General features: G+C 43.4%; 1 protein-coding gene across 1 annotated transcript; it reads right to left on the reverse strand.

Annotated features, from left to right (window-relative positions):
* On the reverse strand, positions 1 to 21,446 carry LOC137815882 (cation/H(+) antiporter 15-like). The gene is made up of 13 exons (XM_068618990.2): positions 21,213 to 21,446; positions 19,599 to 20,600; positions 18,125 to 19,366; positions 17,989 to 18,019; positions 15,815 to 15,879; positions 15,582 to 15,725; positions 15,415 to 15,486; positions 1,610 to 1,708; positions 1,358 to 1,502; positions 882 to 1,267; positions 747 to 785; positions 651 to 704; positions 1 to 561 (listed from the first exon to the last, which is right to left on the reverse strand). The coding sequence occupies exons 1-13, from the start codon at positions 21,444 to 21,446 to the stop codon at positions 1 to 3; spliced, it is 4,074 nt and encodes a 1,357-aa protein (XP_068475091.2).
* Between the last annotated feature and the right edge of the window lie 2,196 nt (positions 21,447 to 23,642).

Below are 23,642 nucleotides of genomic sequence, written 5' to 3' on the forward strand. Positions count from 1 at the left end.
TCAGTTTTTGGGTTTTTTTGGCTTCCTCCTTGAATATGTGGTCCAAGGTGTTTTCAAAACAGCACTCTTGAAACGTTTCCTCGGTTCACCGTTCATTTTAGGAAACATGTTGACTTCTTCATTTGGTTGGATTTCATCTACATGTAATTGTTTATCTTCATGTACATCTTCATGACTGTTGAATTCTTCATTTGGTTGTACTTCATCTACATGTAATTGTTTATCTTCATCTACATCTTCATGACTGCTTTCTGCCTTTTTCAAGTATGTGCAATCCATTGCAAGAGGTTCAACTTCAACTACTTCTGACTGAGTATCACGACGAAGACAATTTCTCCTTGCAATTAACTCAACTATGTCATTAACCTCTTTCTCCATACTTGTGATTAATAATTCCTGCTCCTCAGATTTCCGCATCAGTTGAAGAACTTTCACCCTCATTGCACGGACTTCATCCTTTGTTGGTTTCTTCTTCGTAATTCCACACCCAATTTGGTCAAAAGCTTCTTCAACAAATTTACTACAAAGTTCTTCATTGGAAGCACATAACTCAACAAGAACCTGTTTTTTGACATATATAATTCCAAAATTAATTATCTACATTCAAAACAACATTAAGGTAATACAAATTAAAAAAAAAAAAAACATACCTTATTCTTACGCAGACCACGTTCAAGTTCATGGTCACCAACTCTAACATCCATCTAATGCATGATACGGGGATATTTATTCCCACTAGTAGGTACTTGACGCTTATAAGAGAACAAATGTTCCATCGCCCATATCTGAACAATGAATACAAAAAAGGCATTTATTAAAAGGTCAACATAGATGCACAATTATTACAAACATTTACCAATAACAAAAATGTTTCATTTTACCTGCAAGAGGTAAACACAACCATCCACATGGATATACGACATATTTCCTCGCGTAATCCATTTTGAAGCTGAACACAAACTATCAACCAAAATCTCATACACTAAACCCCCACAATTATACATATCAAGTTTGTCTAAATCATCAACAAGGTTAAACAATCCATCATGAACTAAACCCAATCTAGTAGGGAGAATAAACTCCGACAAACCTAACAAGACATACAACTTACAAAAGTCCTCTGAGGAAATATCATTCCCAAGTTTCAAAATAACAGAATATATCATTTCCACAATTACATGACCTTCTTCAAAATAACTCCTTATGTGAGATATAATACTACTTTTCCTTAAATCAATTTTTCTACCACCTACTCTAAGACCTACACCTAAAAACACATCTACCAAACTAAACGACACAAATTGATACTGAATTGAAAAACTTTGCTTCCTCTCCACCCAAGAACTACATAACTTACTTAAAAGTTCACGGCTCAATTTGATGTCCTCACGAACAAACAAAAGCCATCCAAATGGGGTGGACTGTATAATACTCTTTTGTTGCAAAGTTATAACCATGTTCACAACAGCCAAACGCTTTGACCTGCAATTATGCCTAAACACCTGTATATCAAAATCAAATACAAATACACTATAATAATTAAAATTAAAGATAAATAAATGTAATTGTCATGTCTACTTAAAAACAAAAAACATCATTTCAAAGAAACCTTAGCTTGACCCTCAGGATGACGATCAATCGTAAGAACCTCCTCATCTGAACATCCGCTAATTGACATTATATCCTCAAACAATTTTGTGAATGTTTCCTGTTGAGAACGAAACCAACATACACTCTTATAACATCAGTATGCTTATGCTTCAATAATAGAACATTCAGTAAATTTAGAGCAACATGAATTGTTGTGCAGTTCTATTAATACCTCAATTCTTAAATATATGTGCAGTTCTATTAATAAATAAGTTTTTTATTCTACATGCAGATTTGGGTCTATGTAAACAGTTTTGAATATTTTTTGGTGGTAGTGGTGGTCCTTCAAAGAAAGGCCCATGAGGATTGGGCAGTGAAGCATAATTACAGTGTCTAATAATACAAGGCTTTTGAAATCATAGGGATTAAATTGCTCAACCTAAATAATCTCAAGGACTACCAACAGCTTACTCGTACTTATTTCAGTTGTGGTCTTATGCTATATTTTTATCTTGCTGGGTAAATATGACGCTGTTCATATTCTCTCACTTTTGATATTTTTGTCAATAACGTAAAATAGACACAGTTGAAGTCCCAGTGTTAAAAAAATTAAAACAATAATATAAAGCTATATATATATGATACCCCAAACCTATTTAATCTTCGTTGATTTAAAATTAACAAAAAATAATTTGTGTGAATGTTTCATGTTCAGAACCAAACCAACATACACTTCTAATAAAGTTTTCTCCATACAAAGGGGAATCATATCTCTATTTGAATCTCACTAGTAAGAAATTATTTGAAAAAGATTGTCTGGAGGACATTACAGAATGCATGTAATCAATTTTAAATATTGGAAGAAGAGTTAAGGATCAGAATTACTATTGTACCGCCCTGGTGGTCGGGGATGATGACGTGGCATCCTGCTACAGTGTAGGCGTGTTGACAAGGCGCCAGGTTGGCAGAAGGGAAGGAAGTCGGGGGGCACGCGTAGTCGCCAGTTGTTAAGCTGGCGTGTTCCGACTTCCAGCTTATCAGAATGGGCGATCGCCAGGTTGAAGATGAAGTCGCCAGATGTAGACTCAGGCGACCAAGCAGTCGGAGATCGCCTGAACAAGCACATCGCCGAAGATGAAGGGGAAGCAGCAGGTTATGAAGGCGGCCGGCGAGACCACAGGGAAGGTGTATGAAAAACCCCTAACTCGCAAGTTCCAGTAGAGATCGCACTCCTAAGTTAGCTATGCACTGGGCAGTACCATGCATAAGTAACTTAGCCAAAATGAGAGTAGAAGCGGCGCCAAGTCAGGGAGCCTCCAGATGATGGCACGTGTATAGTTGGATGCGAGCCACGTGTCCAAGTCTGTAACTGCCAGGAGAGAGAAAGCCACCAGGTATATAAGAGCTTTTAACGAACTTTCTAAGGTACGCGCGTTCAGTTCATACACTTTACGCTTGCGAGTTAGAGCTGATTGTGAGAGAGGATTTGCACGGTTCTAGTTCTCTTAGTTTTTGGTGATACCGTCACTGACTTGAGCGTCGGAGTGCGATCGGCCGCAGCGGCGCCGTATCGTTTCTTTGCAGGTTCTTGAAGTAGATCCCGAGAGGAACGGAGGTGAGAAGCGGTGCGCACGTCGATCCGTTGACGAGGCATTCTCCAGCGTTCCGGTCAACAGGCAGGATCATCAGGCGCCCACCGTGGGGCCGTGTAAAACTTGCTCCCATCCACAGCGTGGGTTCTTGGAGGTTTACGAAGTTTTCTGCGTGTTTGTGCGCTGGTGCAACCGTCGTTCGCAGTTTCTTTGAATTTCGTTCGGTGAGTTTGCGTTTTGTACCGTTTGTTTGGTTTTCGATCGGTGGAGTGAGGTCTTTTGTTGCTTGCGCACAATCTGTTTGGTGGAAGTTCGAGTTCTTTCGCTTGTTTGGCTGTCCGCGGGGAAACGGTGGTTTTTGGTGAAGTTGTGGTTTTCTTCGAAGGTTTGCGGTGTTCTTGAGTTCTTGCGCAGTTTCTTGAGTGTTCTCCGATTGATCGCTGATTCGATCGTGGTTGAGGTGTTGTTTGCTGTATTCCTGTGGTTCGCTGAAGTTAATGAGAAAAATGAGAAGCAATCGTTCCAGTCCCGTGGCGCCTGTCGCTGCTGAAGGCGGCGACGCCATGACCATGGCGCAGATGGCAGAGATGATGCGCTCGTTGCAGGCAACTGTGGAAGCCTCGCGCGTAGAGCAGGCAAGGATACATGAGGACCTGGTCGCCTCTCGCGCCAGAAACGAGGAGCTCAGCAAGGTGACCGAGGAGCTGCGTCGAGCTCTTCAGGAGCAACAAGGACGCTCTTCTGTTGAAGAGGCGGCGCCGTCTACGCCACCTCGTGTTTTCCCAATGCCTTTCGTCCAGGCGATTACCGACACGCTTATTCCCACGAGCGTGGTTCCGGTTAAGGCTGTCTTTACCGGCGTGAAGGATCCAGAGGCTCATCTGACCACGTTCCACACGCAGATGATGCTGTCAGGAGGGTCAGACGCCGTCTACTGCAAGATGTTCGTGAGTACGCTCCAGGGAACGGCGATGGAGTGGTTTGTGAGCCTGCCTAACGGCCACATAACCAATTTTCAACAATTCTCAAAGATCTTCGTTGAACAGTACATCGTGAATAAGGCACCGCCCAGGGTGTCTTATGATCTGTTTGATATAAGGCAGTACCATGGGGAGTCCCTCAGAGACTACCTCAATCGCTTCGGAGCGCAGATGGTCAGATCGCCGGCCAAGGATGAGGAAATGCTGGTCTATGCCTTCAAGAAGGGCGTGCAGCCAGGGCCATTCTGCGAGGCCTTGATCAGGGCTCATCCAGCGACGTTTGCTGAAGTCAGGCGACTTGCGGTGGCCCACATCGCCGACGAGAGTGAAGTTGCCGAGAAGAGAGGCAGCGTGGCTCCCGCCAGGCCACGCGCCCAGACCAGGATCCAGCCGCAGAGGGTGCTGGAAACGGCGGCGGCGACCAGAAAAGACCAGAGGACTCGCCATCCTTACGACAGGAGAAACAGGGGAAGAAGCCAAGCGCGCCAACAACCAGCACGCCAACAACCAGCACGCCGGGAATACAATCGCCCGCCTAAGCATAAATTTGTCATGGGACTAGCGGACCTGATCGCTATCCCTAACATATCTGCTAGGTTGAAGGCGCCCGAGAAGGTGGGCGACAAGGTGCTGGGGTCAAAGCCGGACGCCTGGTGCGAGTTCCACCAATGTTTTGGCCACACCTTGGACTCGTGTTTGTCTTTGGGGTATCAGCTCGACGATCTGGTTAAGAGCGGGTTCCTAAATGACTATCTGCTGGATAGAAGGACGGGGGGAGCGTCGAGTTCCCAGCCAGCAGGTGGAGAAGCCCAGCAACACGAGATGCCTATCCACGGGGAGATCCACACCATTGCCGGGGGGTTCTCAGGTGGTGGATGCACCGCATCGCAGAGGAAAAAGTATGCGCGATCGGTGATGACAGTGGACATGTTTGAAGATCACTCGCCGGAAGTGGACATTACGTTCACAAAGCAGGATCTTCGGGACGTTGTGCCTCATGACAACGATCCCATAGTTATTTCGCTGGTTACGGCGGGAAGGAAGGTCCACAGAGTTCTGGTGGATCAAGGAAGCTCGGCAGACGTGATGTTCTGGCCGACCTTCACGCAGCTGGAATTGCCCCTTGACCAGCTAAGGCCCTATGGAGGGTGCTTATATGGGTTCGCTGGCGACCAGGTGGAGGTCAGGGGGTACATTGAGCTGAGAACCACGTTTACAGATGAGGCTGGGTCGAGGACGGAGAAAATCAAGTACCTCATCGTAAACGCCCCTTCAGCATATAACATCCTGTTGGGAAGGCCCACTCTTAACAGGATAGGCGCCATTCCGTCGACACGGCACATGAAGGTGAAGTTGCCGTCCATGGAAGGGGTGGTGATCACGATCAAGTCTGATCAGAAAGAAGCGAAAAGGTGCTATGAAAATAGCCTGAAAAACAAAAGATCAGTGAGTTATGTAACAACCACCCCACCTCCCGGTGTGAAGCCCAGACCGCCGGTAACAGAGGAGGCCGCCGGAAGGGATGTAGAGATGATAGAGGCTGAGCTAGGGGAGAGGGATGCTGGCCTGGAAGAGGAAGAGGCGTGGAATCGCCCCGAGGAAGCAAGGGAACAGGGAATCGCCAGGGCGGTGATCGCCAGAGAATCCTGGCCCAAACCTGTCGAGCAGTGGCTCGAGAAGGAGATCGGAGGGAAAGTCTTCAAGCTCGGAAGATCTCTGGAGGTCGATCTCCAGGACCAGATCCCCAAGGTGATTGAGCGGCATCTGGACGCATTTGCTTGGTCCGCTTCGGACATGCCCGGGATCGATCCCGACTTCTTGTGCCATCATCTGGCGATGGACAACATGGTGAGACCGGTGCGACAAATGAGAAGAAAATTCAATGAGGAGAGGAGGCAGGCGATCAGGGACGAAACACAGAAACCCCTCGCTGCAGGCCACATCAGGGAAGTCCAGTACCCTGAATGGTTGGCAAATGTCGTGCTGGTGAAGAAGAGTAACGGGAAATGGCGCATGTGCGTCGATTTCACCGACTTAAACAAAGCTTGCCCAAAGGATTCGTATCCTTTACCGAGCATTGATGCCCTGGTTGATAGTGCTGCAGGGTGCAAGCTGCTGAGTTTCCTGGATGCCTTCTCGGGCTATAATCAGATCAAGATGCATCCCATGGATGAAGAAAAAACAGCCTTCATGACAGAAAGATCGTGCTACTGCTATAAGGTGATGCCGTTTGGGCTGAAGAACGCGGGGGCCACGTACCAAAGGCTAATGGATCGAGTACTTGCACCAATGATGGGGAGGAACGTGCAAGCTTACGTCGATGACATGGTCGTGACCTCGCAGGAAAAGAGCAAGCACGTTGCAGACTTGGAAGAATTGTTCACGACGATCGCCAAGTTCAAGTTAAAGCTCAACCCGGAGAAATGCATTTTCGGCGTGGAGGCTGGAAAATTTTTGGGTTTTCTCTTGACTGAAAGAGGAATAGAAGCTAACCCAGACAAGTGTGCCGCCATCTTAGCGATGAGAAGCCCGGCTACGGTGAAAGAAGTCCAGCAGCTAACAGGTCGGATGGCAGCTCTATCTCGCTTCGTGTCAGCTAGCGGAGAAAAGGGGCATCCCTATTTTCAATGTTTGCGGCGCAATAATAAATTCGTTTGGACGAAAGAGTGCGAGGAAGCTTTCGTCAAACTAAAGGAGTATCTGGCGAGCCCACCGGTTCTGTGCAAACCGCTGGCGGGAACCCCTCTCAGGCTGTATTTCGCTGTGACTAAGAGGGCGGTGAGTGCGGTGCTCGCCCAGGATCAAGATCAGGCTCAGAAGCCTATTTATTTTGTGAGCAAGGTGTTGCAGGCCCCAGAAACGAGATATCAGGCCCTGGAGAAGGCTGCGCTGGCTGTGGTGTTTTCGGCGAGGAGGTTGCGCCACTACTTCCACAGTTTCACAATACTGGTGATGACTGACCTGCCCATCCAGAAGGTCTTGAAGAAACCTGACGTTGTGGGAAGAATGGTGAAGTGGGCAGTGGAGTTGTCAGAGTTTGACATTAAATATGAGCCTTGAGGCCCGATCAAGGGGCAAATCTTTGCAGATTTCGTGGTCGAGCTCTCATCGGAGGCGGCGCGGGTCGAAGGAGACGATTTCCGTTGGGTACTTTCGGTGGATGGATCGTCGAACCAGCAGGGCAGCGGTGCTGGAGTCATATTGGAAGGACCCAACGGCGTGCTGATCGAACAATCGTTGAGATTTGCCTTCAAAGCCAGCAACAGTCAAGCAGAGTATGAGGCGCTGATCGTCGGGATTCTGCTGGCCAAGGAGATGGGAGCTAGGGTGCTGATGGCTAAGAGTGACTCGCTGCTAGTCACAGGGCAAGTAACAGGCGAGTTCCAGGCTAAAGATCCACAAATGGCGGCTTACTTGGCGTATGTGCAGGAATTGAAGAGTTCCTTTGCCTCTTTTGAAGTAGTACACGTGCCCCAAGAGCAGAATGCCCGAGCTGACTTGCTTGCTAAGCTCGCCAGCTCAGGCAAGGGGGGTAGGCAGAGGACGGTGATCCAAGAAACTCTGAAGACGCCAAGGGCATTTGTAGCAGATCACCTGGTCCTGCAGATAAGCAGGTCGACGGAGAGAGCAGCGAGAAGCCATAAGTCCTTGACACAAGAAACTCTGAGATCGCCGAGAATTAGAGCATGTCGAGGAGAGAAGGTGAATGTGATGCAGGTCTGCGCCACCCATGAGCCAGACACTTGGATAACACAGTACAAGCGGTGCTTGGCAGATGGCCTCCTCCCGCTGGATCCAACAGAAGCTAGGAAGGTAAAGAAAAATTCCAGCAAGTACACTTTGATCGATGGCGATCTGTACAGGTTTGGGTTCACTCACCCACTCCTGGAATGCATACACGGCGAGAAGTGCACGAGAATTATGGCAGAGCTCCACGAAGGTATATGTGGAAGCCACGTCGGGGGTCGAGCTCTGGCCGCGAGGACTCTCCATGCAGGCTACTATTGGCCATCTATGAGAGAAGATTGCAAGAAGTATGCCCAGTGCTGCAAACAATGCCAGCAGCACGCCGATTGGCACAAGGCACCTCCCGAGGAGTTGAAGTCGATCTATAGCCCTTGGCCGTTTCATACTTGGGGAATCGACATCCTGGGACCTTTCCTGCTGGCGATCAGGCAGATGAAGTACTTGGTGGTAGCGATTGAGTATTTCACCAAGTGGATTGAAGCAGAACCAGTGGCCCAGATCACCGCACACAAGATCGAAGGTTTTGTATGGAAGAACATCGTGTGCCGGTTTGGAGTGCCTAAGCGCCTAGTGTCAGATAATGGGACGCAGTTTGCAAGCCACCTGCTGAAGAAGCTTTGCGAAGGGGTGGGAATTCAACAGGTGTTTGCATCCGTCGAGCACCCTCAAACAAATGGCCAGGTGGAATCAACTAATCGGGTGTTGTTGAGAGGTTTGAAAAGAAGGCTTGAGAAAGCCAAGGGAAGTTGGGCTGAGGAGGTACCCCGTATAGTCTGGGCGTACCACACCACCGAGCAGTCAGGAACCCACGAGACCCCGTTCAGCTTGGTCTATGGGTGTGATGCCATGATTCCAGTGGAGATCCAGGAGAGCTCGCCGAGATTCCAGAACTTCGTAGAGGAAGACTCGAATGAAGAGAGAAGGCTGAACCTGGATCTGCTGGATGAGGTCAGGGAAGAAGCGAGGTTGAAAGCTGAAGCTGTGAAGAGAAGGGTTGAACGAAGATACAACTCGAAGGTGATGCCAAGGCAGTTTAGAGAAGGCGATCTGGTGATGAGGAAGGCCCACCAGTACGAGATGGAGAATAAACTATCACCCAAGTGGACCGGACCGTTCAGAATAACCGAGGCGCTCGGGAATGGAGCCTACCGCTTAGAAACGCTGGAAGGAGGGGCGATTCCTCGCACCTGGAACGCCATACACCTGAAGTTGTACTATAGTTAAGAGCTTTGTAAGTAAAGACAAACACAATGTTATATTACAATGTCTCTATTAAAACAGTTTGAAGGGGGCACTCTTTTTTCCCTAAGGAGGGTTTTTAATGAGGCCACCCAATAAAAGAAGAGTTTTCGAAGTATAAGGTGTTTTCAGATTGCATATGTGCTATTTTCAAAAGTTTTGAAGAAAGACCTTGTCATTTGTACATGATTTAAGGTAAGAAAAGATATATCGCGTGCTTTCTAAAAAGTTTTAAGTCCTCATCGTTTTTCGGCGATTAGAGGCACCAGTTAAGTTTTAAGTCTTCATCGTTTTTTGGCGATTGGAGGCACCAGTTAAGTTTTCAAAGTCCTCATCGTCTTTCGGCGATCGGAGGCACCAGATGAAAGACCTCGACGCTCTCGCGCGTCCTGAGGCAAGTAAAAGACCTCCTCGCCGTCGAGCGAGTGCAGGCGAGAAAGAGTAAAAAGTCCTCCATGTTTCTGGGGGCGAGAAGATGGAACCCCTGGGGCAATGTAGAGGCAAGTTAAAGACCTCCTCGCCGTCGAGCGAGTGCAGGCGAGAGAAAGAAAAGGTCCTCAGTGCATCCAGGGGGGAGGAGATGTACACCCTGGGCAAGTTGAGGCACCAGATAAAGTCCTTATCGCCGTTGTGCGAGCTAAGGCCAGTTAAAGACCTCCTCGCCGTCGAGCGAGTGCAGGCGAGAGAAAGAAAGGGTCCTCAGTGCATCCAGGGGGGAGGAGATGTACACCCTGGGCAAGTTGAGGCACCAGATAAAGTCCTTCTCGCCGTTGAGTGAGTTCAGGCGAGTTAAAAGACCTTCTCGCTTACGTGCGAGCATAGGCAAGATAAAATCCTTCTCGTCTCGAACGAGTTCAGGTATGGCGAAGCGGGTGGAAGAAGCTTGAAAGGTGGCTAAGGTAGGTTCGAAGAGAACGCCTAGTCAGCCGGTCTTTGTTCTGAAGTCCAGGAGGGTAAAGAGAGGACCCCAAAGGGCGTCCCTGCTCCCAGATAAAGAAACGATCGCCAAAGCATGAGGCTAGGAAAAGCTGATGTTACCAAGAGGTCTTGGCGATCGGGAAGAGTTTAAACGACGGCAAGAAGGTTGAAAGACTTGTTTGATAAAGCAGATCGAGTGGGACGTTGTTTGAGCCAATGATTGAGTTACAGTTCGTTGCTTGGAAGGTATTCTTATGATAAGGTTAGTGCCTCAAGAGTACAAGTTGTTTAAAGTGATTATTGCTTAAGTTTGAATTGGCTCGAGGCAGTTACGTCAAAAGTCGTATTCGCAAAATTGTTAAGTTAAATCCGACAAAGTTAAACATACAAAGAAGGTTAAAGCGCTTAAAAGGAGTCAGGGGAGAGAATATCCAAGCTTTGTGATTGAAATGAGTATCTGTTAAAAATACATAGGCGCGAGTTTATTACAAGATATATACAAGGGAAATCATAAAGTAGCAGATGAGGTGGAGTTGGTTAGTCTTCAGCAGGAACGACCTTTCCATTTACTACTTCGTTGTTCAACGACACCATGCTGAGGTCGAGATCGGGGAATAGGCATGCGAATTGTTCCCGAGCGGCTTCGAATCCAGCAGCCAGAATCTGAGCAGAGTTTAGCTTAAGTTCTTCAATTTGCCCTTGAAGTTCTTCAACCTGCTTCTTGAGCTCTTTGTTCTGCTGCTCCAGCTCTTCAACCTGCTTTCTGAGTTGTTCGTTGGTCTCTTGAGCATGGAGAAGGTCGTCAGTAACCTTCTTGGATTCCGTTTGAGCTTGGGCCAACTCAGCAGCCATCTTTCCTTTCTCCTTGTTTGCCTCGGCGAGATCAGCCATGGCGTCGTCCCTCGCTTTTTCTACTTGCCCAAGTAGCTTCTCGCGGTCGATCGACCTCTGCTCCAGTTTTTGCACCTTGGCGGCGTCAGCTTGAATGTGAGCCTCCAGGTCGATCGCCTTGGCGCGAAGAGGCACGATCTTGCTTTCCAACTCGACTTTCTCTTAGGCAAGATCGTGAACTTTGCGGCGAAGGTCAGCAGCTTCCTTGCGCGCCCGCCTGAGCTCGGTATTCATGGCATCCTCCACTCGGGAGTGTTCGATTTCTGCGAGCGTCAGGTTGAATGACATTTTCTCCACCTCGACCTTCATAGTGCTATTTTCAGTCTTGAGGTTGAAGAGATCATCTTGAAGCCTCCTGGTGGAGCTCTCCACAGCCCTCGTTATGATCGCGGGGATATCCTCTGCTATGGTTTTCAACTTGGCAGTTAGAGGTTCCCACATCCTTGTAACTTCGAGGGAAAGGTTTGCTGCTTGGAGAGGCGCCAGGGGGGCTTGTTGAGGGTTCTCGCCGCCACCTTCCTTAGCAATATCTTCAGTGGTTGCTTCATGGTGTGGCGACGCAATCGGGGATTCGGTAATCAGGATTGGAGAGGTATGAGCAACCTCATCCCCGATTGGAACGTTTCCTGTAGCTGAAGTGTTTGAAGGGGGGCCCCCTCCTGCTGACACATGTGGCGTAGAGGCGCTTGGGGGGTCCTCCAAGAAATTTGGCTCTTGGGCCTCAGCTGCAGGTGGCGCAGTGGCCAGTGGAACTGCTTGGACTGGTGAGGGAGGAGCCTGCGGTGTTGGCGATGATGGAGGAGGAGCAGGCGTCGACGGTGGTGTTGAAGTTGGAAGAGGGGGTGGAGCAGGTGGAGAAGAAGGTGCCACCCTCTTCCTTTTCGTAACAAGGCCATCCTCTGTGACCTCGTCGTCCTCTTCTTCCTCCTCATGGACGATTTGAGGGGCTTTTCGCTTAGGTCTCTTGAGGACCAGTTTCTTGCGCTGGGTGGGTTCCTTGGGCGGTGATCGCCCATGAACAATGGCCTTCTCGACCGCCGAGTTGGGCACCGTTTGGGAACCGGTCGCCAACCCGTGGTTTCGGGCGAGCGTCTTCAATTCGGAGAGCATGTTTCTGCCCAACATGTTGTCTGCATGAAGCGAAAATGCATGGGTTAGCTCAAAGAAGAAAAAGATAAGTGTATAAGGTAATAAGCAGCAGAGCAGATATGTGCAGGAAAGGTAAAACCAAAGTCTTGTGCGTATCGCACAAGACGCCCAAAAGCAATGTCAGAAGCAGTATCAAAGCAACAGTTTGGATGTCCTAACCTATTTGGAATTCTAGCTGATCCTCAAAGAATTCGAAGGAGATCAAGGTGGTGGTCAGGAATGTTATATTGGCATCCGCCACCCTCTTCCAGAATAGACAGAGGTCTCTGTCCAATGCTCCCATGCTATCAGGACTTCTGGGCCTCCTGAAGCAGCTCTTGGACTCCTTTTTCCCCTTGTCCACCCAGTACAAGGGGAAGCCATCAAGAAGGGAGGTGTCCTTGTCGTTTGCACGTACTTGGATGAATCTCCCCTTCCAGTCTTTGTACGATTGCTGGAAGATGGTAAAAATGGATCTCCCAGCAATCGCATTCAAGCTGACCCACAGGCGGTCTCCTGGGTGCTTGGCCTCGAAAAGGAACAAAAACACGTCCACCGACGCGGGCAACCCCAGGTGGTCGCATGTTATTTGAAAGGCTCGAACAAACGCCCAGCTGTTGGGGTGAAGCTGGGCGGCAGCAATGTTGAGCTCGGTCAAAAGTTCCCTCTCGAATCGGGTGAGAGGGAACCTGAGCTTAACCTTCTTGAAGAAAGTTGTATAGACAAAGCAGAAGGGCCCGTCGGCGCTTACTCTGTCATCAGCGCACACTGGCGGAGCGGCGGGGCAAGGCAGCACCATCATCTTCTCGTCGTGCTCCTTGTGAAACGATTGATAGGCCTCGTCCCCCTTAGTCAACCGCAAAACTGCTCCCGCAGTGTTCACCGACGAGGTCTCCTTCAGAAGGGTTGGGTTAGCCCAGGGGTATAGAGTCTTGAAGTCTGGCAGAGGGACGAGGGCTCCTCCAGCGTTGGATGGAGTCGCCTGAGCCGGGACAGGTTGGGAAGACGCAGGCCTCACAGCCTGCGAAGACGAAGCGCCACGAACTTGTGTTGGGTCGTGTGCTTGTGAAGGAAGGTTTCGTGCTGAAGGAGGTGGGTTCGGGGTAATCTTGGTGCGAGTCATGATAGCAACTACAAAGGAAGAAGAAAGGAAAAATGATCAGGGGGTTACAGAGGCTGACTCGATCATAGAAGGAAGGGGAAAAACGAACGAATGTATGTTCGTTGCGACGATCGACAAAGCCCTAAGTTACGCAGAAGGAGAAATGGAAAAACAACCCACAGCGTATGCACCAGGCAGTTACAGGATGATGCAAATCGGTGAAAATGCAAGGAAACCCAGCAGATGAAGGAAAGTAGTTACCTTTCGATTATCAGGAAGACGGTGAAGGGAGATGGTGATCTAGAGCGTTGAAGAACGTCGAGAGCTTTCGCGGAAGGAAGGGAGAGCGTTTGCAAGCACGAAGAAAGTGATGGAACAGTGGAGCGTAATGGGTTTAAGGGTTTTCGAAATAATTTTAGGAAGTGCTAACGGCAGATGAAGAGAGCCGTTGATGAAGCCACGTGTTGAACGATGAGTGAAGGGTTTGGTGGAGCGTCAGAGCAGCAGAAAGTACGATCGCTTGGAATTCTGCGTCAGTGCCACGTAGATCGGTGTTAATGAAGGCTCTTTCAGTCTTTTCGCTAGACAAGTCTTCGCTTAAGACTGGGGGGCTTGTGTACCGCCCTGGTGGTCGGGGATGATGACGTGGCATCCTGCTACAGTGTAGGCGTGTTGACAAGGCGCCAGGTTGGCAGAAGGGAAGGAAGTCGGGGGGCACGCGTAGTCGCCAGTTGTTAAGCTGGCGTGTTCCGACTTCCAGCTTATCAGAATGGGCGATCGCCAGGTTGAAGATGAAGTCGCCAGATGTAGACTCAGGCGACCAAGCAGTCGGAGATCGCCTGAACAAGCACATCGCCGAAGATGAAGGGGAAGCAGCAGGTTATGAAGGCGGCCGGCGAGACCACAGGGAAGGTGTATGAAAAACCCCTAACTCGCCAGTTCCAGTAGAGATCGCACTCCTAAGTTAGCTATGCACTGGACAGTACCATGCATAAGTAACTTAGCCAAAATGAGAGTAGAAGCGGCGCCAAGTCAGGGAGCCTCCAGATGATGGCACGTGTACAGTTGGATGCGAGCCACGTGTCCAAGTCTGTAACTGCCAGGAGAGAGAAAGCCACCAGGTATATAAGAGCTTTTAACGAACTTTCTAAGGTACGCGCGTTCAGTTCATACACTTTACGCTTGCGAGTTAGAGCTGATTGTGAGAGAGGATTTGCACGGTTCCAGTTCTCTTAGTTTTTGGTGATACCGTCACTGACTTGAGCGTCGGAGTGCGATCGGCCGCAGCGGCGCCGTATCGTTTCTTTGCAGGTTCTTGAAGTAGATCCCGAGAGGAACGGAGGTGAGAAGCGGTGCGCACGTCGATCCGTTGACGAGGCATTCTCCAGCGTTCCGGTCAACAGGCAGGATCAACTATAAACTACAATTTAATTCCAAGCAATTACTAAGTAGTATGATCACAAAAGTGGCATCAATTGGCACTTGTCTTCAGCTCATCAAACAGGGCAACATACACTTACAAATGGGAGCAATCAGATTTTCAATTAACCAAGCCTTTTCCATCACCAGGTGGCGGCACATCATTAGCAACTACAAAGGGATTTAGAGAGAACATAAAACAATATTGTCCCATAATTTCATCAATAACTAACATAAAAGAATACTGCCCTATAGTTGTTTGTTACATTAGTGTCTCACACACCCATCCATTGCAAATTTAGGAACCAAATAGCAATTTCAACATAGTTGCAAATTTTAAAACTAAATAACTATTTCAACACATTTACAATTTAAGAACCAAAGAACAGAATAATTTAAAACTAATTTAAAAAGGTACATGGTGGAATCTTCACTCTAACAAGAAGGCTTGTAACATCAATGACGTAAGGCTTTTCAAGACACCAATAACTAAATTGGGGCAACAAAGGTTTAATGATATTTTCAAATATTTTTCACAACGCATGTAGAATGCAAATGAGTCAAATGTAGACCAAATTTACTCAGCTAACTAAACTCCCAAGAAATTAGATGAAAATAAAATAACATTTTAACCAAAATTGATTCTACTAACCTCTTCTTCATCTTTGGTCGGATCCAATATAATACAATAACTATCTGTTACAGAACGACATATTGGCACCAAAGAGACAAGGATGACAATTAATTACTATTAATAGAATTAAAATGTAGAAATAAACCAAGAGACAAACTAACTAGTGTAGATTACCAGGAACATGCTTTGACGAATTCCAGTCTCTATAGGTGCATCACATGCTGCATATACTGTACATGGAAGAAGCTATATGTTAAGTTAAGTTAAGAAAAAGAAGCCAAAATCCAGAAGCATATATTTTAAATATTAAGTTAGGATAGGATTAGGTTTTAAAAGCAAGCCTGGTTAGCCAACAAGAACTCATTGGCTTGAGATGCAGCTGCAGCTTCAGACACCAACGCCTTTATGACCAAAGTCTTAACCTCCCGGGGTTTGTAAGGAAAACCCTCTCTCGCATACGAGTTAACCAACACTGCAGTTCCCTCCTTCACCAATTACTAGGAAACCCTAAAAAGTCAAATCCAAACCAATACAAAGGTCATTCAACATATAGAAAATCAAAACACCAATAAACCCCAGTGTCCAACACTCCAAAAGCCCAACATCCAACAAATAAACGAAATCGAAAAACGCTAAGTCCTAAAAAATCAAAACGAAACCAATGAAAACTTGACAAAAAATTATATGAAAATAGATGCCAAATCAAAGAGCTCACCGGAATCAGAATCGCAGACGTTACCAGAATCAGAATCGCACACGTTACCAGAATCGGAATCGCAATTTCAGAAATATCCAAACAAAAACGAAATCCAATGTAATGCGGTACCGATATCGCACTACAAATCGTGCTGATCGTAGACTTCACCGGAATCGGAATGAGAATCGCTACGACTCCAAATCGCACTCCAAATCGCACTGAGAAAATGGGGCTGATTTTGCCTTTCTAAAACCTAATCTTTTACTACAAAACCCTAAATTTTAAAATTTTGCCACCTCAACAATACTGGCCCCACATAATACTTTATTATATTTTCATCCACATCAGCAGGCGTAATCTGGCGCAACACTTAATTGGGGTGTCAAATTATCAGTTCCCTTTTTTTAAATAGCCCGCCACATCCGACGCATACGCTTACAAACTTTATTTTAATTTAATTTAAAACTAAATTAAAAATTTATAAAATAATTTAATTTATATAATAAAAAATTACTTTAATTTATATAAAATAATTTAATTTAATTTATGTAACAAAAAATTAGTTTAATTTATAAAAAAAACTAATTTATACAACATAAAATGAATTTAATTTGTAACAAAAAATAATTTAATTTATACAACAAAGAATAAATTTAATTTATACAAAAATTAAATGAAATTAATTTATATGATAAAAAATTAGTTTAATTTATACAAAAATAATAATTTAATTTATACAACAATAAATTATTTAATTTATACAACAAAAATAAATATATAATTTAATTAAACTTTGGTTTGGAAAACCATTTATCCTTCCAAGTATTCTTTCTATCTATTATTATGTAAAAATAATTAATTTATTAATGTCTTGACAAAACTAAAATATAACTCCTACAGTGTGATATTGAAAAAAAAAATGTTTCCTTTCAAATAAAAAAATTTCATCAAATTAAATATAATTTGTATGTGACATATTATCTACTACCACAAATCAACATACCCTCTTTCAGCCTTTACAATCCACTTCTTAGTTCAACTCGTACCTTTTAAGTATAATAAAAAAATAAGTATAAATGTTCCACCCAAAATGATAATGGACTAGGGTTATAAACTTATAATCCAAAATCTAATGATCAACTTTACTTTATGATTATAAGTTCATTCTATATCAGATTCAGTCGAAATGAACTTATATATCTTACACTTTGAGTATTGTAGCAATCTAAGAATTAAGAATAAGTTAATTACTCACACACTTAGTCTTAATATGTTTGTATCATATATATATTATCAATAAATCTTTAAGATCATCTTATGTTTCATTTATGAGATTTAACATCTTTAAAATCACAATGGATATTAGAGCAACATCACTATTTCATTCATTCATTACACATATATATCATTCAAATGTATTTAAGTTACTAATCAAAAGTTTTATGTAAATTTTTTTCTTAACTTTACTTTCACATTTTAAGATAAAATTGACTCTCTATTCTTAAATACATCTATTACATTTTACATTAATTAATTACTTATATTAAATTTTACATTACGTGGGGTCCACAAACAATTAGAATATTATTATCTTTTACCGCATGGATGGTTGTATCTTGCCGCATCCAATTTTGGATTGTTCACGTAACACTTTTCATAAAAACACCACCGACTTACTAATCAATATATTAATCTTATAATCATATTTTCTTTTATTTTGAACTTAAAATACTAATTTTAACATTATATTATTAAAGTGATTACTTTTTAGAAGTGTGAAACTGTCCAGCAAATGCACTTCCATTTTCTTGAATTTTTTCGGATTGTGTATATAAGATCACATGGTATAGTTTAAAAAGAGAGAAAAATAGTATCCATGTGTAGAAGTTTTCTTTATTTAGGTAATGTTTGTTCTAGATGACACCCCACGTGAATGTTCCAAATATTAGAATTCTTGGAATACATAAGGTTGTTTGTGCAGGTAGTAGGAGTGTGTTTGAGTCCACTTAATGCTCTGAAATCGCTTGATTGGAGCAGACTCTATCACAAACCAGGCTGCTCAGGAGTACCAAACACCTTCAGCTGCAAATACTTTAAGTATGATGGCAAATCACATGGCACCCCAGGAGGAAATCATTGCAGCGCATGGTTGAAGAGGATCTCCATTTTACAAAAATTTCAAGCAACCTGAGTTAAAATCACTGTAGACCTGGTTGAAGGGCACATTAACTTTTGCTCCATCATGCAATCAAACACTTTATCGTCAGGAGATGATGCAGACCTCACATGCTTCCCTTCCACATGTTCAACCTGTCTTTGGAATATCAAAATAGAGGTCTCAGCTGCAGAGTTCAGATCCGTCAAAGCATCCCCAAGAGGCCCTAACACAGGCTCATCCAACACAGGATCCACTGTTTGTGCCAATGACATCTTCCTCCCATGCCCTCTTCCTAATATAAACAAATGAAACCCTTTGTTCCCTATCTTGTTCAAAACCCTCACTGTTTCCTTCTCATCCCTCACCACCTTCTCCAAATACCTCACCTTTGCCGACTCCCCCATCTGTTGCTTAAACCCCTCGATGAACTCCTTATCAGTTTCATCAAACTCATCATTAGGGTTCTCCCAAACAAGCCTCACCAACGTTAGATTCACCTCAGCACTCCTAGTCATCCTCCATGCATAAGAAAGAGCTTCACGGTCATCACCACCACCAATGTAGAACATAGCCACACGTAGCTCCTTGGAACGCTTGTGACTCACCCCTCTGTCCACTAATATGGCCGTACAACACGGTGCATCCTTAACTAGATTCTCCAACACCACTTTCTTCTCGTCTTTGCTTGCATGGTCGCGGTTGATGATGTTGACAGCTCTTGCAGTTGCAGCACCTGCTCCTAAACCATCATAGGTTGGTTGCTTGTGGAATGTGGATAAGATAAGTGTGACACCTCTGCGTCTTGCGAGGTTGAGGATGTCCTTGTGCATGGTGTTGTAGTCTGAGATGATACTCATTTGGTCTGCGAAGATGGCTTGGCTGAGACTGTCGAAGCTTCCGAGGGTGTCTTGGGAGCCTAGCTTGGAGGACTTTGAGGTGAAGGATGGTTTTCGAGCGTTCTTTATGATGAGTGATGATGCGGGGCGATTGGTTATTTTGTTGAGTTCCACTGCTAGAACTTGGATTGGGGTTCTCACAGAGGGACCCGAGGCTTTTAAGAGCTCTATAATCACGTCGGCATCATGCTTTGTGTGGATGCAGGCTAGTAGTCTGAGGGGTGAGTCTGGTTGTGTGTCATTCGTCTTGCGTTGCCCTCCCATAATCATTCTGCTTTTCAATGCCTTTGTTAAAGCTGATGGCACAGATCCCATGGGGATTGTCATTAACCAGCACGCCAACAACATCACCCCAAAGCTTTGGTTGTCCAGTTCCTACACACATACATGTGCATACACTTAAATGTTACCACCATTTCTTTTAAGCAACAAATACTCTAGATGACATATACTTTATATATAGGACTTTAAATTGAAGTCTACAATTACAACGTGTCTTGGAAACATAAATGTATTTTGACTGTTAGTAATTTAGGAAATAGAAAAATGACAATGTTTGTAGCAATGCTTGGTAAATGTAGCACGTTAAGTTTGCGAGGTAACTTACAAGTCTGTCCCTACCGGTGCAGAGAATGATCAATGGCATTATTCCTTTAGTATTCATGAGCACTGCAAGGGATAATCCTTCCATGTGCGGCATCTGGTAGAACCAAGTGACAGCCATAGTGCACACAATCTTCGTCACCAAGGCCAACACAACCACCACCACCACAGTTGTCCAATGTGTCTGCAAGCCCAAGTCTTGGATCATAATCCTCTCTCCAACGATCACAAAGAACAAAGGCATCATGAACACACCCACAAAATCCTGCACCTTGTCCTGCACCGCATTGTTAAGCGCCCCCTGAGGCATCACAACACCCAAAAAGAAAGCCCCGGTTATCGAAAGCACGCCCAATCCATCAGTTAACAACCCAATAACCAAAACGACATGCAGCACAAATATGACTTGTGACTCCAGGAACTCTTTATCAGCCATTCCCACATTGTTGAATAGCCACTCGAAAAGGGGGTGAAGTGCCAGAAAACACAACAGAATTACCACAGTAATGAGAAACGTTATGACAGAAGCGTGGTAGAATTGTGTCAGGGTCAACACAAAAAGGGTCCATGAAACCAAGTCGTTAAGGAGAGAAGCTGTGAGAGCCAGCTGTCCATTCTCCGTGAGCAGAAGCTTCAGATCTGAAAGGATCTTTGCAATCTCAGGGAACTCACTGCTGCAAGAAAGGGTGAGTCCCCATAATATTGCACCCTTTGGTCTAACGTTGTCACTGGACAAAGGTTTTCGCCCCATGTCGGTGGCAAGCATGTAGTACAAGCCAAACCCTATTGGTATGGGGAATACGGTGCCTGCAATGGCTATAAGTTTTGTCTTTTTGTTCAACGTCCTTATTGGCTTCAAGTCTATCTCTAGGCCCACCAAAAACACGTAGTAAACAAGAGCTAATGATCCCATCGTCTCTAATGGTATCATGTTGCTAAAAGGAAATAACTGTTCCATAAAAACATTCCAACGTCCCATAACAGATGGACCTAACAGAAAACCAGCCTTGCATAACCACAAAAGTTTAAGTTAATTGGTAACCAATAATAAAAATCAAAGCAAATTAATTAACAGTGGTGTTTCTAAAAGAAAACAATCGTTCATTTTTTTTAAAAAAAATCTTAAAAACAAGAGAATATTTTTGGAGAAGTTATTATATAATTCAAGATTATATGATCATGAATAATCTCTGCATAAGGTAATAATAAAGGATGATGGTAGTACATGAATGGTTGATAACTTTTTCTTTTGGTAAGATTCATTTTGCATTACATAACCCTTTCTGATAAGGGAAATATCCTTTTAACACTGCTGTTAAGAAATTACATTTATCTTACAACTGATTTTTGAAATAAAATATGATCATCAAAGCATATTCGTACCGTGGCAGCAATTGCTGCCACACCAACCACATTATTTTACCATCTCTTGCAATATTAAGGATTGCAACGAAACCCTAAACTATGATAATGACTGCAAAGCAATTTACAATCACAAAGCTTCTATTCTTTATCTTGTTATATCTTCGTCTGTTATCTGTTATCTTGACCTTGTTAAGATTGGGAATTGAAAGCGATGATAAATTAAGATGATCATCATAAGTCGAAAAGCACTTACAAAAATATTGGCAACAATACGAGGTACATGGTATTGTTCTGCTACAACGAACAAAAGGCGGTTGAGAGCTAGGATGATGGCGAATTGCAGGACAAATGAAGGAAGTGTTTTCTCCAAAGAATTTTCCAGCCAAAGGGCAGAACCGTTATAAGTAGCCTTATTGAAACAGACCATGAGCGTGTTGTTGGAGTTTATGATGATGGAATCAGTGGTTTCGAAGTTGGAGGAATTCATCTTAATGACTCACTCCAATAGAGTAATTTTCTTTTCTCTTTGCAATCTGATTAACTTTTTCTGTTCTTCTCAAGTTTACAGAATGATGAATATAATTAAGAGAACATGAAAGGGGAAGGAAAGAGTTTTGGTTAAAGTGTGAATAGAGATGAACAAGGAACACATAGATAATTCCAGCTAGATGTCGTAGTATTATGATTCAGATTACACGGTTGCTTCACTTGCATGCTTAATATTAGACAATTCGTTTTCTTTGCTCTCCTATGTTTCTATTTTTATTCTATTTAAGCTGTACATGTCCTATATATCCCTTTGTATTTCGCGACACATTTTCACAAAACAATAATTTATATTGTTAAATTGTGATATTTTTTTTGTTAACCTATACCGTATATTTGTTTCTCTTCACACATATTCAAAATATTCATATTTATAAAACTAAAATTTTACATTGAATCAAACATGATTAATGACTTGTTTTATTTCTTCAAAACTGCAAAATGTTTACCTAGAATGAAGATATATTTCAGTAAAACAAAAAGAGCATAATTTTGCTATATGTACGAGTGTGTGTGTATGGTTTTATTTAACTTTTTTTTTCTCATGTAACGTAAGTATTTTCCCCTAAATTAAGTATTTTTTTATTAATATATTTTTAAGTATATATTAACACATTTTTTAATTATAGTTTCTAACTTGATGAGATATAAATATTTGAAATGTATAATTTATATAGTATACTTTCGTGTATCTTAATGGTTATAAGTAATTTCTTTACACGCTTATTAAATCAATTTCTTTTATTAAAAGCAAAAATATTAATTTTTTTAGAAATAAAAATGGGTAAAATACTCTTTTGTCTCTCAATTATTTTTGAAGGTTAAATTGTAGTCCTTTAATATTTTGTATCTTATTATACTCAATCTGATTTATTAAAGCACGTTTTCGCACTTGAGAACGATTTAAATAACATTTTGATATAGAGACTACAAGAAAAAACAATTTTAACGAGGATTTATTTTTATATTAATAAGGGTTTTTTATCGACAATAAAAAATAAATAAATATGAATCATTTTAAGGGTAGTCCAATCCTTATACATTAACACAACCTTAACCTCTTTCACTAGACATATTCTCATGCATGCCTATGTAGAACTCTCCTAGCTTAACCCAGAGAAAGTCACCTGAGACAAGCAATCATACAACTTAAATGAATACATCATAAGATCACAGATCTATGCACCAGAAAAGGAAAAATTGAGTTTTTCTTGTAGTGATACAAACCACAAATCTATGCACCAGAAAAGGAAAAATGCGCAGACTGTGACTTAGATGTAACTCAAGACCAAGCCTTTAATTGGACCAAAGCAAAAGCCTCCATAACATCTACTACTCCCCCTTTAAAGATTACCATGTTTTTATGCTTCCAAACCTCGTTGACTACTGTGATCAAAATCACTCCCCAAACCTCATTCACCGAAGCAGGTGCATTGCTCTTCCTAAACTGGGAAAATTTAGCAATGGAACATTGTGAAACATGCTCTGCACGCCCAACCATACACAACAATGGTTCCACAATAACCAAGTAACTCTACAATCAAATAACAAATGAGTACTAGTCTCCTCCTCGACCCCGCAGAGACTACAAGTGGAACTTGCAACTGTGATCCCGCGCCTTTCTAGGTTAGCCTTAGTAGCTAACTTGTTTTCCAACACCTCCAAAACATCCACACCCACCTGTCCTCCTTATCCAAGTCAATATATAAAATCTCCATTAAGGATTATAGTTTTTCTTGTTAAACCATCTCTAAGGAACGTGTTTCCAGAGTTTTTTTAAACTCCATGAAAAAAAATTCAAAACCTCGTTAAATACCATGGATTTAAGAACATCTGTTACATGCCATGAGTTTCAAAAACCCTCCATAAAATACCATGGGTTTTAAGATCTCAGTAAAATATCATGAGTTTAAAAACCTTCGTAAAAGACCATAGGTTTCATAACCTTTGTAAAATATCATGGATTTTAGGACCTCCTTAAAATATCATGGGTTTCGAAACCTCCGTAAAATACCATTGGTTTCAGAACCTCCGTAAAATATCATGGGTTTCAAAACCTTCGTAAAATATCATATGTTTCAAACCTCCATAAAATACCATAGGATTCAAAACCTCCATAAAATATCATAGGTTTCGG

Source organism: Phaseolus vulgaris, chromosome 1 (genome assembly GCF_051622355.1).
Source record: "Phaseolus vulgaris cultivar YP4 chromosome 1, ASM5162235v1, whole genome shotgun sequence".
Taxonomy (NCBI): Eukaryota; Viridiplantae; Streptophyta; class Magnoliopsida; order Fabales; family Fabaceae; genus Phaseolus; species Phaseolus vulgaris.